We start from the raw sequence: 18362 nt of genomic DNA, 5'->3' as shown, positions 1-18362 counted from the left end.
CTAACCGAAATACGGGGATCGAACTATTCGTGGTGTTGATTATTCTAATCGTAACGGGAATTTACGATTCCCGTTGACGCGTATTCTAACGACCGCGTCTCCCCGCGATAGCTCGAAAATACAATATACAATTAAGAAACAAACAAACAAAGGAGTTTAAAAGGTATTAATACGACTTAACATTTAGAACGCTGTATAATTTTTTATGTCGATTCCCGCATAGCAAAAGAGAAAAGAAAGAACGCCAGAATGTTCAGCAATGAATGGACTAGATAACTTATGCCATTTGTATACTTGTATAGAAAATTAATTTGCCCCCTGCCATACTTAGTTCATCTCAGAATAAATTAGTTCCGTAAGGCTTATTTATTTTTTATTCTATTCACATTTTGCGAATCCTCGAGCTTGTTCTGGATAAATGGATTGCTCGGAGATTTCCACGTGATGCCTAATAAAATATTATGCATATTTATGCGGTCCACGAGATAGAATATAACTCTAAGTGAAACGTAACAGTATATCGACAGAAGAAGGCACCATTCGATATCGATTTTTTTTCTTTCTTAATCGCCTCTGTTGATTATTTCTCGCGCTTTCCTTCGTAGAGAAAAATACTTTGCTCGAATGTTTGACATTTCTTAATGAGACCGTAGCACAGTATACCGCTAATTTTGTGCCTAGAAATATACATCTATCGTTCGAACACTCATACACACTCGAAAAATACAATATTCGTTATTTCCTTGTTAACAATGATATCAGGTCCGTTTTATAGTCAAACTTTATATAACGCTACGATATAGTATCTTTCAATTGTACTTTACAGTAATAAAAATCCTAATATCGTCCAAATCTCGAGGCTTACAATCGTTGTGCTAGGAACTAGGCAAACGAAAATACATAAATCTAAAATTCTATCACCTATAAATAGTACAATACTAAAAAAACTGTCTTTCGTGTGTTCGTTGTATATATTATATCAATATTTTGAAATAGAATTTAATACGAAAGACATGTTTCGCATTCTTACAATTTAAAAGATTGCCTGTCTTTCTGAATTTTACGATGTACAATTAAAATATTTCTTGCGATAGTCATCTGCGACATATTAGACTTAATGTAACATTTGACTTGTATATGATTATTAAAATTAAACTGCTTAAACATAACGTATAGAGGGCTCCAGCAGTAGGATACTAAATTATTGCCAATGGGAACAGAATCAACGAGGAAAAACATGACAATCGGAGTACATCCCGCGAAGGTAACGGAACTCGACGATAAACAAGTCAAAGTTGAAACGACCTAAGTTTCTCGGGATTCATGAGAAAATGAAAATTTCAGAAATAAATATCCAGTCTCGATAACGATTATTTGATTTTACGTGTCGTTTCTTTCACGCGATCTATCCAATCTATTTATCTAGAATTGACTCCGATATCATCATCTTCCGTCTCATCGAATCTGTATTTCTTAAAGATACCTTAAAGCGATCTACTTATACATATATATGTACTAATAATATATTCAATCCATACTTGCATGATATTTCAAATCTTCATCCCCTGCCTGAATTCAAAAGCAAAAATATTCCAAGAAGACATCACTGCTGAAAGCTCCAGGGCTTACAAACAAACAGACATCGAATTTTCGACATGATCCTGGATCTCCGAGCGGTTTCTCAGTGTTGTTGTACGAGAATGGGTCCGCTGCCAAGATTTCGCCAAGGATCCGGTATGTCGAAATGTGCTGGGACTGTGAGCAGAGCATCGTCCGCGGTTCTGTCCGCGCTACAATTATTCGGCTTCACGCGAGTCGTGTTTATGCACTCGATGGGTAACTTGCAGAAGTCCACCTTGTAATTGCAACCCTGGCTGCTGACTCGGATGATGGTATGCAGTGGCACCTCAGCGTAAGGCACCTCTCCCGGTTTTTTATCTGTGAAAACGCCAATGATGCAGCGCAGAATAGCTTGATGAGACACGACCAAGATGTTGTTGGATCTCTGTAATTCAGCAATAACCGGTTCCACGCGGTGCATGGCGTCGATGTAGCTTTCTCCCCATGGATAACGATAGCGCAGCTTATCTTGATCGCGCCATGCAAATTCCTACGCAAAAGCATTGATTTAGAGATGTAGAAGGTATATACGCTATCTATGTACTATATACTAAAGTATATAGACTTTTGCCTAAGTCATAGAATGGTTCGTACATCGAGGTCCCCAAAGCATTAAAACCTAGCTTATGCAAAGTCAGGGAACAATGGCTAATTTTAAACATAAACTTTAATAAAGTAGACCTGCGATATAATATTCAAATCATGGTATGATTTAAGTTTCGTTATAGTACACGGTTAATAAGTACACATCAACTTCGTATTGTAATTATAAATTTTTTATTATTACCATCGTTACTATAATGGTATGACGAAATTAATGCAGTATAAAATATATAAGAATAGTTTTATTTATACATGAAATATAAATAGGTCCCGGGACGTAATAACATAGAACAATTATTTAGCATTTCACAAAGGAACAATATGAAATAATGTTTTTTTTTTCCACCATGTTATATAGTCCCCATCTGGTATACGTATATGCGTATGTAGAGAATATATCTATTTGTAGTATTTTATAAGGTTGTAAAAATTAGGAAGAGCACAATGTAATATATTACAAAATAGAAATTAAAATTTGTTCAAAGCGCCACAAATGTTGATTTACGTAACAAGTCTATTTAGCGTATGTAATAAATCCTCTTAACGACCGTGTTGAAAACAAAAACGGGAAAAATGAAAAACTAACGAATTAATGATCAGACACGTGACTTGTACACATAATACAACCACAAAATAGGAAGTAAAAAAGGAAAAAAAAAGAAGAGACACAGATAATTGTTGGTCGAATGGAAATAATACTACGAAACCGCTTATTTAAGATGACTAATATGATTTAATGAACAGGTTTCGTTTTTAAGTGTAGCAATTGGCAGTAAACAAAACAGAATTCCCAACCTTTAGTGGAATCGCCGTTCCAGTTGAGTCTGCGCGAAAGGCATTGTGCCACTTGGCTTTTTCCACGACCTGGTAAACCGCACATCGCGATTACAACCCCTGAGAATTTTCGGGGAGACTTCATTATCCCCGACGTCCTTATTGTGATTTTATCCTTGGGTTCTGAAAGCAACAGAATCTATGATACTCGTGTAATTAATTGCATTTTCACTTGCTTGATGAGTAGACGTATGGCCATTGATAAATATCAAGGAGACAAAGGATTGTGCAACAAAGACGCGAGTATAAATGTACAGATCGTGAACAAATTTACCAACGCCAATACGCGATTACGATAGAAGTCAGATATTTTCTAAGGCATTTCATTGTAGCATCCGGTTATTTTTATGTGTATAATAATATAATAATAACGACCAATTTTAAAAGATGCACCCAAACGACTATGATAGATCTGACCCGGTGCCAAGCTAGTTTGTTAAGCCAGCCAACAGTCGAATGATCGTTAACAATGTGAACGTATGTGACGTAATTCGATAGAAAATCGAACAATGTGATCGTATAATAGTAAGAATGAAATTAGTGAGAAAATTATCGTTTCCCTCCGACGCATCTTCGATTCACAAAAGAACTCTTTCTCGCGCGCTATGAACAAGATGTTTTAAATTTTTATTTTGTTTTCGTCGAATGAAATATTTAGGTTTCTACGAAACAATGAACGTAAAAGTGAAAATAAAAGATATACGCGAGCATTATATTGCGTGCAACATTTGCATGAGCATTCTGCTTTTTACCCGTACATTTAGATTAAAATCGTTTTCACTATTGATCGATGGAAGAATAATCCTTACCGATCACACACATGTTCTTTACAATGTACCGTTAACAACACTGTTCGACAATCAACTAATGACGAATCAATAATAAAGAATGCGTTTCAATGACACAACCGGCTAGACGAACTCGCGAACTTCAGAGTGCGAATTTCAACCGAGTACTGATGCCTTCCTGTTGGGTTCCACGTTAAAAACCGAGCGTTGGTGAACTTTATATTTAGAATTCTCTCCTCATGCTCGAGAGCTTTTGGCTACACTTTTGCGACTGCCGCTTCTTTCGCGGTATTAATCTCAACAACAAACTTTGTTTTTTGTTTGTTCGACATTCTGACTTATTCTATTCTCATTTTTGGAATACGGATATTCATGCGAAATATTTGTGAGAAATATTTGTTTCACTCGCTAAATGTAGCAATTTTATAGCTCATATATTTGAAAAGTTCGTAGCGAAATTCAAATAAAATGTATTTTCGTAGAATTGACATTCTATCGAATATAAAATACAATACTGCTTCATATAAATTAAATTTATGAAATCTCTATAAAAGGTATAAATTAACCCCTTCAAATTTTATCGCAATCGATTACAGAGCTTATCAATTCTCGGAAATGTTGCGAACTTTTCAAACACCTTCATATTTTTATATATGTTTTATATGATTGTGTAATTATTTGGATTTTTCTATATTTCTCAGAACCGTATAAATATCCGCGATCTACGTATTTGATTGCTATATTTTCCAAAACTCTATATGTCATGCGATAATTTATGTAATATATCGTGTAGTCGTTCGTAATCGATATGTAATCGTACGCAATATATTGCGGTGTATAGAATGAAAGTTCAAAACAGGATTAAAGTTCAAGTACGAAAATACGTACGACGACCTGTCTGTAACGTTATAATTAACTCGCTGTTTACAATATAAAAAATTGAAATGGAGTAAGAATTATCGAATTATCTGAGTTCACGAAATTCGACATGGCGATAGAAATATGCGTTATCGCGTGTTGTTTCGAATCGGCATGTCCTTGTGCCTAATAATCGAAGCTCGAAAAGCGATAAAGGTCATTACATTTGGACTAATTTAACGAATCTCTGAGTAGATTTTTTACCATAAGCAAAAGCACGTACGCCACGGAACGATTTCGTCATTCGCTATATCTGTCTTCATTTTTATTTGCGTGTCTGTTTTTCTCGACTTAACGCGTGTCAACAAAATAATTACGAATTAGACCCCTTGATCCGTGGATAAAAGAGCTTCGATGCACGTTTATAGATTATACAAACGAATCGCACGTTTCGCTTTGAAAAATAAAACGTATTGAAAACGGAAGTTTTTCAACTCAAACAATCGGATGATATACCGATGTATGTATATTGTTTTATAATTCAAAGTGCAGCTTCGAGTGTCGTATTTACCAAGCTGTTGCACGCGATACACGATCAATACCGATCATTCGCGTATACCGAACGATGTACTATCACCTATCGAGAATCCCCATGAAACCAGCTTTAACAGTTGGTACGTTGACCTGAAACGTGTCGTCACTCGATTTATTATTCAAGCGTTGAATTGTAACAACGCATGTACTCTCGCCACGCTACGGCTACCAACGTATGCGTGAATACTAAATTATTCCATGGAATATCGTGTCGATAATATTTATTTATCTATGAACAAATGGCAATGAAATTTGTAACGTCAGAATACAGTAATTAATTATGAAAATTGCGTTACGTCTTCGCGAAGATTCATCACGGTCATTTCCATATGCTGTCATGCGCAGGATAAGAACAAGCTCAGCGGCAGAAAATCAATAATCGGTCTTGTGGAGAAAACCATTTTGTTGCATCGGAACATGCGCTGTAACGGCAGCTACCACTACATCGCATTTCACCAAATTTGCCACAGAATTTCGTTAAAAAAAAAAAAAAAAAAAGAAAAAGGAAAAAGAAAAATTGAACTGACAGCTACTTGAACTAGATAAAACAAGACAATTTCTGGAACTCATCGTACTCGAAAACTCTTGTCAGAATTTTACGATAGAGAGGAGCTTAAATTATTGAAGCTTTATAAAATTCGAAAGCACTTGAGTTTGATAAGATGAGATACTCGTGGGACCTGGTACGATCGTTTAGTTACTGAGATATAGAAAAAAGAAACGAAACTTTTGATAAGAAACCACCGTGCTCTGAGATAAGGAGCATTTGCGTCAACTGAGTATAAAACGTATTACGATATAAGATACAACTCTCTCACAGCTGACAACAGCTACTTTTTTCCCACTGTATATTTATAAGCTGTGCGTATCTACAAGGACAATATAAATAATTGGCGCGTGTTGATGATAATGCACGTGTAACGACTACATGCACGGCTGATCATGAAAGTAGCAGTTCAAAGAAACACAAGGGACACACCCTCGATCGTGGAGTTTTTAGTCTTATTGGCGTACAACTTGTACGATGTGCAATGTGCACATTCCCGTTTCACGAGCTAAGATAATATCTCTCATGGGATATCCTTGAAGAAATTTTACCTTTCGTTTCTCCCCTCCCTCTCTCACTCCCTCTTCCTCTGTCTCATTAAATTCTTTCACGGTTTATCGCGAGGTAAACATTGGAACGTGTAACGAATTCTTACCAGCAATATCCACGTTGTCAAAAGACATCGTTGTCTCAAATAATTCTATGTTTAAGTTCAATTAAATAACGAAATTAATAGCGCGTCTTAGAATATATCAGTGAAGTTTCTATGTGGTACGATGCCGATTGCAGATTTAAAAATATCGGACACATATTAATATTCAAAGATCGAGGATACCTGAAGGTTTAATTTATCTCATCGATAATTTTGTTGTGCTTAATTTATGTTACTACGAATAGCAATAAGATGAATTTGTTAAACGATATTTCGATGTCCTTCGGTGACTGGTACTGAATAATCTCCATTCATTCACGAATAACAGCTTTTGTGCTCGAGGCCACGTTTAGAAGAAACATGGAACCACGCAATATCTTCTCCAGTATTGATTAACCCCTTATCTTCTTATATCCAGACACACTTGTGAATACAGAGACTTTAATTGTAAATGAAAGGAATACAAAAAGAACGCAATGCAAAGTTCCCATAATTGAATCTTTTAATCGCGTATAGCTAATTATGTATAGTTATAAAAAATAGTAGCAACGCAAGAGGTTAAGAAACGATTTTCCCCTGCGACGAGATTACAATAATTGCAGGGATCATGATAATCCATGTCGTTACCATAATTTTCTCGTTTACATCTCTGACTCCTGCTGACCTTCGGGATCTTTTCTGCCTTTACGAACTGTGTGACTGTACCCGTCGCGTTTTTCATTGACACGCAATTTATCGTCGTTAAAAGAAAACCGGGGACAACCTTAGGCGACAGAAACGCCTCTTTGAAAGGTGCACGCTAATTGGTCCGACTGAACTGATGATAAATGGAAAAGGACAAAATATTTTTTATCAATGCATACTAACTTTTTAGGCGACAGACCTCCGTTATTAGACGCCGTAAACTTACCTCTCGCGATAAATTTATCTCTCAGATAGCGCGACAAGTGCAAATCTATGTACAGATTCCTCGTTTTTATACTGTGAATCTTTCTTTGTTTATTGTTTTCATTTTCCATGCGAGTTCAATGAAAACAACAAGTTTATCAATTTTAAGTTATTTGTTACATGCTGAATTTTCATTCGTCGCACGCGTTTCGAACATACGACACGGATATCTATTTAAATCGTGTTTTATTTATAGTCACCACTCCTATTACAAGTGGAGATCACAGATTCGTGAAACCGTGGCCTGGTTTCGTGGGAATTTCGGTGTAATAGCTAAAGATCTAGCTGACACGAAACGAGAAATTCAAAGAGAACGAGCGAAAAAGCGTAATGCGTTTCAATGAGAAAAACAAACGATGAAAAAAGCCATTATTTCATCCGGTATTTCCGCAGGTGGCATTTTTTAATTTCGTTTGCATATTGCATTTCCATGCAATTTTTTATGATGACTGTTGCATTGCATAACGCAGAGTAATCCGATGCTTTCGTTTTCGATAGATAAGAAATAAATAACGTTTCCCATCGAATGTTTCGCAACCTGATTACCGATTGAATTGCTATTCAATAACATCGTTACCTATCGAATATATCGAACATGGTGTGATTGTACGAGTAAATAATATCAATTAGATGAAACTCATATTACTAGTGTTCCATTTAATCGATTTACCTTGGCGCTGTTCTTCGACGCTTGGTGCCATCGTATCAGCGCACGGCGCAGTCTCCTTTTGTATAGTCGACGTATTGATAGCGTTCACCGCTTGTGTTACGATCGATTTGTTCGTTTCTTCTTGGAAAAAGCCGGCTTGCAGTGCAAGTTTCCTCACGGCCAGACAGTAACCCAGAATCGGTGCCGCCAACAGGTCGAGACAGGCGGCAACCCAGGGCATAACCCGACGATGAACTATTCAAATTGGGGTCTTTGGTTTCCCTTCGGGAAAACACAAGTCAATAGGTAGACCAGTCGAGAAGTCGATAATTACAGGAAGAGAATGAAAGTGATCCTGGTAACGCTTTTGCTTGAAATATCCAGCAAACAAGAGCCCTCTATTTGTATAAAATACTCGGAAACAGTGGTCTATTGCTAGTCTCCTTTTTACCCGTTTTGCTGCTCAATCTTCGGCTAGAGTTCTTCCGAAAAATGATCGCTACTTGTGTGCCGTATTATGGACAACAGGTCCTCCCTCATTCCAATTTGCTTGATCCTCACCTCTGGAGCCAGTTTGCGTGCTTCTTTGCCTATGCTCGAAGAAAAGCCCAGTTCTCCGATTTTGTCCTCTTCTTTGGTTAAATCTTCTTTTACCCTCGATTGTTTGATCGTCGACGATCTATCTATCACGTTACGATGTACCTTTATAAATATTGTCGATACAGACGTTGTCCGACTCTGCGCACGCGCTGCCACAAGTATATGCTAGTAGTTTACATAGTCACGGTGCTGCCTCACCGTTTTCCAGCACACTGGTGTTCCCTTCTCGCCGCCACTTCAACTCTGCTTTGGTTATGTATATTTATATGTAAGGTATTCCTTACCCTTTTTAGCTCCTTTTCTCTCCCTTTACCGCCCACGACAACGTGGTTTCACACGGACAATCTGTGGAGTTGCCTCTGCAGAATCAGTTCTCGTACAACCGGTTTACCAGATTAATTTTATCCACCAAAGACCTTCGAATATAACTGTCGACTCTCTATTGTCCGATTCTAATCTCTGCGTTTGTTGATGTTTTGTTCACTGTATGTTGCGTGCAAATCCGCCTAACGTTCTGTAACTGAAGTTATACGAAAGTGTTTAAAAGTCAAAGTGAAAACGAAGTAAAATTGTGAAGTGAAAACGGTCGTCTCTAGTAAGATCGAGGAGGTACTAGCGACTGATATTCCCCCATTTGCTGCAGCTTTTAGCAACATCGAGACGGACCTGGTAGGCTCCCTCTGTTGAAACTGGCCAATCAACGATTCGCTTACCCCACTACTAGTATACAGCAATCATATTGGGGACACGTCGAATGTATTTACGTTTGAGGACAAAACGTTGATATTTACTGGGCCACTGCAACCTTAGACAATGCGACTTTTTACATAATATTTTACAAATCTGCGTGAAAATATCAACAGCGGTCATGGAGGAATCTGGTAGAATCTTTATTATATAACATCGTACAATGTCTCAACTATAATTTCGACAGACGCGAGCTACGTTCCACCAAATTCGAATCACCGTTATAGTGCTCTTTACGTTTATTTTGGTCGATTAACTATAATCGCTTTACTTAGACATTATTATAGACATTACTTAGACATTGTATTATAAAAACTAGTCTAATTTGGACCATTAACGTATTAATTCTTGAAACGATGACAACATAGAATTTCGTTCTTAAGTGTACAATTGTACACGCCTTCAGTTCACACGAACTGATACCAGAATCATTCTTTCCTCTCGTTCCATCATTGGACCTTATGCCTCATTAATTGTTACCGTAACGTATCACGTAATTCATAATTGCACGGCTTAAGCATTTTACTCTTGCTTCCTGGGTAACAGTTTCGACGTCACCCAAGTATTATTTATTGCAGGCAATAGATTAGATAATACATGATTCGGACTGAAAACAGGATTGCAATAACAAATGATAATTATTTACAATCTACTTGGATGAAAAGATGCAAGCTTTGAATATCATTTCTTTTGCAATTATGCGACGATTGAAATAATATTTGCTTTGATCGGTATCTAACGTTCACAAATCGACCTTCTCATTTTTCTTCGTTCGTTAACCGACCAAAGTCCACGTTTGTTTCTTCTATTTCTCCGATGATATTTAGCGAACATGAGCGGTCAGACTCGTGTACTTCACATTCAGCGTCATTTAATTCAGTCGGTGAATGGTAACGCGTTATTACCCTGTGAAATTGCAGCAGGTACAGTCTAATACGGCATAAATTATGGAAATAGTTCGCACACTGATGTGGATTTGAATCATACGATTTCTTAGAATTGATTCTATAAGTTTGATTATAATGTATGTTTATTGCTGCGTCTAGTTTATTGAAAAGTACACATTTTTATGTGACAGAAGATCTGTAATCATACGATTTGCGTAATTATTGGAGAAATGAATCAGAGTATCTTGTGATTTATATAGATAGCTAAAATTAAGGCAGTCGTTATCGTTGTATATGAAAAATATTATTATCTGTTAGGGGATGATGAATGATTTGAATGAATTCGTGGAAGATCTAAATTAGTCGAGGAAACATTGGCTTTGGAACAATTTTCCTATATTGTCTTGTTGCCAAATAAAACGTGCATTGTACAGGTTGGAAATTTTTCCTGAAATTAATGATAGTTTTGTCTCAAACTTTTTTTAAACCTAGCATAATGCAATATTTTCTACAGTTGCATAAACGTGACATTTGGTACACGTGATTCACGCATACTTTCCGCCGACGCGAGTTTAGTCTGTGTTGCAATTTTTTGCAGTAATACAACACTTGTTCGAGGCTGTGAGTTAGCATAGCTTTTGCTGAATACTTATCGTCTACAAACAAGAAAGATATTTGCACACGTCAAATACGTCCGTGACTTTCATCACGATATGGAAGATTCCGACTTTTCTTTGCATACGCAAAACGATATCAGAATATTAAAATCCACGAATTTCCTTACACGTGATAAACGTGTGCCACGAACGGCGCGTGATAAAATGATGATAGAGGTCATGAACGATCGAGGGTAGCATGAAATGAACTCTAAGTTCTATAACTAAATCGGCACACATGAATCGTTAACGTAACTCAATTGAGAAGAGAGCGTCGAATCGTCTAGAAACACTCGTACTCCTGTTCCAAAAGCGTTAGTGCCAAGAAGGTGCGCTTTGTCGTTCAATTATTATAAATAGAATAATACTCCCAACCATCCGTTGTATTATCGCGTTGTTAAGTTACTTGTAAAGTCTACCGATTCTTTCGAATATCGTTTTAAGGCTCTTAGTTTCCATATAGTACTATTTTTGCAAGCATTTGTAAAACGTTAACGATAAAACGAAATCCAAGATTATCTTATTTTTGGAATCTCGAGCGATATTTAAATCGCTCGAGATTACTCTAAATATATTTTGACATAGTAAAAATAAATTTTAATTCAAATTTCCCGCATAACGCCACTTTTTTAATTGCTAGTTTCCAGCTGAACACGGAAGATGGCAGGACAGTTCCTAATCAATACAAATTGATTGTTTGATGCGTATGAAGCTGTTTTACCTTTCCCTACGCTAGTGGCGCTGCGTGATATTCTCAATGTTATCATTCATCATATCGATATAATGTGGCGTTTACACTTTGGACACTTTTTGAAGCGACTATGTTGTGTTTGAATGCGATCTGCGTTTTAAACGAAGAAAGATTTCCTGCAAAAGGTACACAATATCATCATATTTTTGTTTGTATTATTCTTTTATACTGAACTTTTTCCCTGCATAGAAATGAAGAATTTGTAGGTTATGTTATCTATTGTATTTACATATATCGCGTAGTATGATAAATATATAAATCATATGTATATGTTTTTACTTGTATATTGGAATATATTACATAATTTTTGTTTAAACATTGTTACAGTTGGTTGGGCGTCGTGGCAAAATGTTCAAGGCTTCGGAGAACCTCCTACAGTAAAGTCACAAATTTTGAACCTTATTAGGTCCATACGAACGGTGGCACGAAGTAATTACAAACAAATTATTTTAATTCGTTTGATAATTAATTTAAATATAACAGAAATATGTTGTTTGTTGCAGTTCCATTGATATTCCTAAATATCGTAACAATAATTGTGAAACTGGTGCTTGGGTGAAAGAAACGATTGATGGTGTAAATAAAAGGACAATGAGCTGTGAAAAGTGATGTACATAAACGCAAAATTACATTCTTTTATTTTTACCTTTGTATCGAAGAGTAAAGTATTTTTTATTATATCGTGTTTCAGCATATTTTTGTACTGCAAGTATTTTAAAAGATAGCAGTATTTATATATGTTGTTTCTATCTATATCAATTCTTATTTATTTTTATATTATTTTATAAGCTTCCAATTGTTTAATTATGTTGGATACGTTTTACATATTTTTCTAATCATCGTAGTGAAGACAAAAAATTCTTCATACGATAATGCGGTAATACACAACAAACCTTTTATCATATCAAAATACATATATTTCCATATATACTTAAATATTTATCTAAAATATCATTCATCATTTCGAACTTTTTAGAATATTTCTTTCCACGTTATCTAGCAGTTCCTGTTCCATCTGCTCTAAACATCTGCTTTTTCCTACACTAAACAGCATCTACTTACTTCATTTTGCCAATGTCTACAAATAAACTTGAAACAACCGTCGAAATTCATATTGCAACATCAACTCTATAAAAGGAAGTTTGTCATGCGACATCAACATGTAACTGTAAGTTGCAATTTAGTTCCATTTTTTTTTTATCGACGCCAACAATTGAAAATCTCATATTTCGTTAGGAGAATCGTCAAAGAATTGAATATCTTTTTACTTTTATTTTTTTTTTCGAAATTCTATTCACTCAAGACACGTGCTCGGAACTTGTTTCATTTTCTCAATTAGTCATTTACATTTTATTCTTGAAAGTACGGGGAAATTCATGGTGAAGAGATGTGGCGAACTTCCGCTACAGGACGTCTCTTTCCGTTAAGTGTCTTCGAATGTACTCTCTCACTCATAATTTAAATCATAAATCAACAGACGAACGTACTGTAAATTATGTTCGACTTGGTGTGAGGTGTAAGTAGTTGGACAGGATGCTCATGTCTGTTTGTCTTCGTATCTTCATAGACGACGCGATGACGCACGCGGGAAGCCAATGATTTTCTCGTAACTTTCTCCCCTTCTTCCCTTTCTCGGGGTGGAAGTAACATATATACATACACATCTCCGTGCAATCAATAAACAAGTGTCATGTTGACTTTGCATTCTGTCATTAGCTACCAACAACTCAATTTTTGTCACATTTCAGCAACGTGCAACAAATTTCCTAATTTCTTAACTTCTTATTGCCAACTTTAAAATCTTACATCTATCTTTAAAGGATCAACTTATTTTCCTCGAGTTATACCTTGAAATATAGATACATGTCTCACGTCTAAAATAGATTCACTAAACACGGAAAATCGCCACTGAAACGCACATTTGTTTACGTCCGCTTAATCATATATTCAAAACGATAAATAGAATGGTTTAACTGTTTCAATTTCCTCCGTTAGATTTAATTTATAGTGTCCATTAATCTTGGACGCCTTCGCGGTCGATTGGAGCGGAAATCGTGAGGCAATATAACGACTGGATCACTTCTGGCTGATCTCCTTCACCGTAATAGTCATAGAAGTGATAAACACGTTTGTGCAATCGAATCCCTGCCATTTACACAATTTCTGAGCACGTATGGGCCCATCAAAATTGCACCGCTTTTTTCTCTCGTGCAAGTTCCACAGTTGCAAGTACGACCTGCATTCCCTGGACTCTTTCGTGTAATGCTTGCCCAAGTTACATAACCGACCCTCATCAGAGAATCTCTCTTTCCTTCTTTTTTTAATTTTTTCTTGCGAATGGCTGAAGCTGCTCGATTAGCTGCGCTGATACACGGCAGTGCCTATTCCATTTTTCGCAGAATACAAACTTGTTGTTGTTTAGCTATTTCATATTTTTCCTTTGAACAATCAGATGAATATGGAAGATGATAGTTTCACAGTGTATAAAGAAGTTGTTTGGTAGTGTTTGAGCAACGAAGAACATCCTATGAAAGGCTCCAAGCCTTTTCACGCAATATCTCCTCCACGTTTTTACTATTAACGCCTTCCGCTCTCTCGATAGTATTTTTTTTTTTTATTGTCCACGATATCTCGCCGACATCAAATATTTATTTTTCTTCTGTAATGTGTTACACGCTCTCTTGCGCAAAATCAGCTCGATTAAACACAACGACGTTAGCAGGAATACGGAGAAATATCCAGCTTGATGATTTAATTTAGCTGTAGCATAGCGTTCGCGACTTATTCTTCATTACGGCGTGTTTAATTGCACCAGGCTCGCATTGTGTCGAGACGCTGGCTGATTACTTAATTCTAGCACACGTTACTCAATTTCTAATTACCCGAGCCGCGGAACTCCTGGCGATCCTAAATCGAAATTGTTTCGAAAGCCACAAGAATTTCCTATTTCGTGAGAATTTCCATATTATCGATTTAATCATACCGCTTTCAAACAGTGCAATAAGATCATCATAAAAGACAGACATTCCCATTGAACATTATGGATTTCATAAGGCAGGCACATCAGCTCTTCTAATGGAGGAAATTCTAGCGCCTGACTTCAATAAGTCTGTTACGTGTACCGATTGCACAAACAACGAAATCTAAACACGCGTAAGCGATTTCACGAGGCGTATCGCGGCTCGTTGTTCAGCGTCTAAACGTTTCCATTGGCTACGGACTTACGTACGTCGAGTCACAGTTGAAAAATTTCCTGTAAATTTCTGATAACACGGAATACTATCTCGTCGAATTGATTTATAAAATTCGATTGACGTTAATAGTAGAAATTTTCTGATCGGTTATTATTTGTTTTTCAAAAATACATTATCCGAGATAAAATTGAAACCTCGAGACAAAATTTCTGTCAACACAAGATACTATTTCGTCGAATCGTCTGTAAAATTCTAATGACGTTCGTTAGAAATCTTCTAACTGATTATTATTTGCTTCTCAAAGGTACGACATTATTCGGTAATAATTCAAAATCAAGAGTACACTACGTGCGCACGTAGTAGAGTCTCGCTCACGTTGGAGCGAGTAGAATAGCGAAGCGAAGCCACTTTCGAATCCCTGACCGATGTCCAGGCTTCTTCGATCCGCTTTACGAGCATCTGTTAAACGCCGCTCGTGAGAATTTACGTCATGTCCAGGCTGGAGAAGCTCGTGAGCCCAGAGGCGATCTGCGAACGAACCATCGCGGTCGGTTCTGATCGGTACAGTGAAAGGAGAAAGGCGTCTGTTGAACGAGAAGAAAACAAATTGGTCGTCTTTAAAGGAGGAGGAATATTCACGTAGCTGCGAGCGAACGCCCAGAGGTCACGAATGGCATGGGACCTAGAGTAAGAACTTGATGGTTGTAATTCAGGAAGAGACCAAATCGATAAGGAAAAGAGAAATTAAGGACAAGGAAGAGGAACAGCGAAAGATGGAGAAGCTACCAGAGAATCGTCATTGGTGAAAAGACACGTCGAAATAGAACACAGGCGGCTGTTTCAACGGTGGCGACGTTTTTTTTTATTTTTTTCTACAAAAAAGCCTTTATACAAGTATAAAAAAAGATGCGTAGTTAAGGAATAGCGTTTAAGACATATAAAAAATATAATGTATTTGTGTTGTGTTTCTTGTATTTACGTATGTGTTTCGTGTCAGCGTTCGCTCCGTTCCTCGAACTCATTTTTATCTTTTATTCCTCGTTTTTCATTACTTTTTCTTTTTTCTTTTTAGATAAGTTGTTCGATCTTCCTTGAAGTAACTGTTAGACCAGGTTCGATGATGTACGCGTTCAGTTCCTCCTCGTACTGTCGGATGACGCAGCGAACGCTGTGGAAAGCGTGTGTAAATTGTATTTACAAGGCGCGTTCTCGCGCCGATCGCGGCTTCGACTTCGGCTCCGGCTCCACAGCTATGCCATCTCGAAGTCATAACTATAATTGGATAATTGAATTTTATTTTAGCTTCAACCGAGAAAAAAGAACTTTCAACTATATGGAAAAATTATTATAGTATATTGAAACGGGGGCGCGCTTATTGATAATAATTCCTCTCTCACTTTCGATAATAGGTGAGAATAGGCAAAATTTAATTAGAATTATCGGAACTTGAATTATTGCACTTACGGAGTTTTATAACAATTATGGATTTTTATCTATTTTCAAGCTGAGCTAACGGTATATGTATAAGAGGATAACAAAGAGATGACGACATTCTTGCGCGCACTTTAACAAGCAACTTGAAACGACTTGGATACTATGGACCAACAGCGATCTAATGAGATTTTCGCTGCTTATACCTTCATGTACGCTATATAAAACCGCCATCAATAAAAATTCACGATTCACGGAAAGAAAGAGAATATAAAGGAGTGCATTTCTGCCGTGTGAAAAACGTTAACGGCGGTGCTGGGTGACCTCGTTAACCGAACACGTGGATTTTCGTGGTAATACCTTTTTCTATCGTGCCTGCATAATTCCACCGTAATGAGTGGCTTTGATGCTTATAATTCCACCGGTATCGCTTCCGATAGCAGAGTTTCCAGCTAACGATACTTCTCTTCGCTTTGACCAAATGTTTCATTCCATCATAATCCTTAACAAAGTCAATGTGGAAATTTCATCAGAGAAGAGAACCTTGAAATTTCTTAATTCCGTAGAAAACAGTATCAATTGTGCGTTACTAAATTCCTACGCGAATAGGTACAGTATCGTAGAAAATATGAGTAGGAGGAGCTTGAGTGAAACTTTGGTTGTTAATGGCATCGATAGTAGATGTGTCGCTATGTTTCCTTTGAGTTTAGTGTTGCAAAAGCACCAAGATTATAGGAATTTAGAGAGGATTATCCGGACAAAGACGACTATATAGAGACAGCCTTAACGTAGAGGAAGGAAATAATAATGACCCGAAAAATAATTATCATTAAATTAAAAATAAAGCAAACAAATTACATCTGTACTTCAAAACTATCTATTTATATCTTAAAAAGGTCTAGTATTTACCGCGTAACCGATAGTTAGACTAAAAAGAAAATTCATAATAATCACTACTCTTGTTGTTGTTACACGAGACAATCTCACCTTAAGATATTTAACCAATTTCATGGCAATAAAAATAATGGTTGGAACGAAAATGTCCTAAAGGATGTAACACAATTGAAGGATATTCAAAGGAAATGTGCGAGCATTTTATGCGGTTAATTTAATCAAGTAGGCGCCGACATAAATCCAGGCGAGCGCATTCTCGCGAATGTCGTGGAAAAAGGAATACATTCGAGTATTTCAGGCACTATAGGCAAGGGTCTTTTGTGAGCTGCATAATAGTAAAAGCATACTTGATTATTGGCGTCCCTCGATCCACGAAAGACAATGCAAACTCGTGTTTACACACGAACATGTACACAATTCTTTGGCAAAGGAATTTAAGCAAATTTATGCCTGTAAAGGATAGTTCACGCGAATTTACGATTCATCGCCTCTCGAGCGCAATTGATATCGTTCCAAGGTAGCCATTGTTGACTCGTTACATTCTCTCTCCCGATTTTATCGCCTTAGCAATGTGTACGTTGGCAATAATGTACCTTTTTCCAAAAAAACATGTCGTTGGGGGCCAATTAATCTGACGTCATTCAGCTTTGAGACAATTTACGATAAGTGTAGTAGGTGAAATACAATTCAGTAGGGTCGTAAAGCGTTAAGCAAGGTCACTAATTGATCTAACTACAATTAAGGCCGTACGTAAGAGTCTGCCCCAGATTTTAAAAATTTATATCATCGCCAGTGGTTCAACGACGTGTCATAATTTAGAAATATAGAAATATAGAAATTACTCGAAAATATTATTCTGTTTTTAAATAAATAAACTTTTTGGAAATAGAATTTTGGGAACAGAAGTAGAACTGCAGAAGTAGAAGCAGGATTTCATTCACTTGGACTCTATTTGTTGGAAGGAAGTTTTATTTAATATCCGACTAACTGAACTTTTGTCGATTGAATTCACTTATCTACTATTTTACCCACTCGAGATATTCAGAACGGATGAACACAAGGTGTAATGAAACTGTTCAAACTTTGAATCATCCCTTAAACTCGAAGTG

At 36.7% G+C, this 18362-nt stretch overlaps 2 protein-coding genes across 2 annotated transcripts; one reads left to right on the top strand and one right to left on the bottom strand.

The window, feature by feature from the left end:
• Positions 1–347: 347 nt before the first annotated feature.
• LOC126928139 (uncharacterized) lies at positions 348–9330 on the bottom strand. The gene is made up of 3 exons (XM_050744005.1): positions 8115–9330; positions 3019–3180; positions 348–2110 (listed from the first exon to the last, which is right to left on the bottom strand). The coding sequence occupies exons 1-3, from the start codon at positions 8332–8334 to the stop codon at positions 2085–2087; spliced, it is 408 nt and encodes a 135-aa protein (XP_050599962.1). The 5' UTR covers positions 8335–9330; the 3' UTR covers positions 348–2084.
• Positions 9331–11735: 2405 nt separating this feature from the next.
• LOC126928138 (immediate early response 3-interacting protein 1-like) lies at positions 11736–12412 on the top strand (the record flags this gene model as incomplete). Its single annotated transcript, XM_050744004.1, has 3 exons — positions 11736–11859; positions 12062–12163; positions 12238–12412. Coding segments are annotated over 3 exons (282 nt in total), but the record flags the coding sequence as incomplete, so codon positions are not given.
• Between the last annotated feature and the right edge of the window lie 5950 nt (positions 12413–18362).

This window comes from Bombus affinis, unplaced genomic scaffold (genome assembly GCF_024516045.1).
Source record: "Bombus affinis isolate iyBomAffi1 unplaced genomic scaffold, iyBomAffi1.2 ctg00000602.1, whole genome shotgun sequence".
Classification (NCBI taxonomy): Eukaryota; Metazoa; Arthropoda; class Insecta; order Hymenoptera; family Apidae; genus Bombus; species Bombus affinis.
The sequence above is the reverse complement of the archived record's forward strand: the minus strand, read 5'-3'. Positions and strand labels throughout refer to the sequence as shown.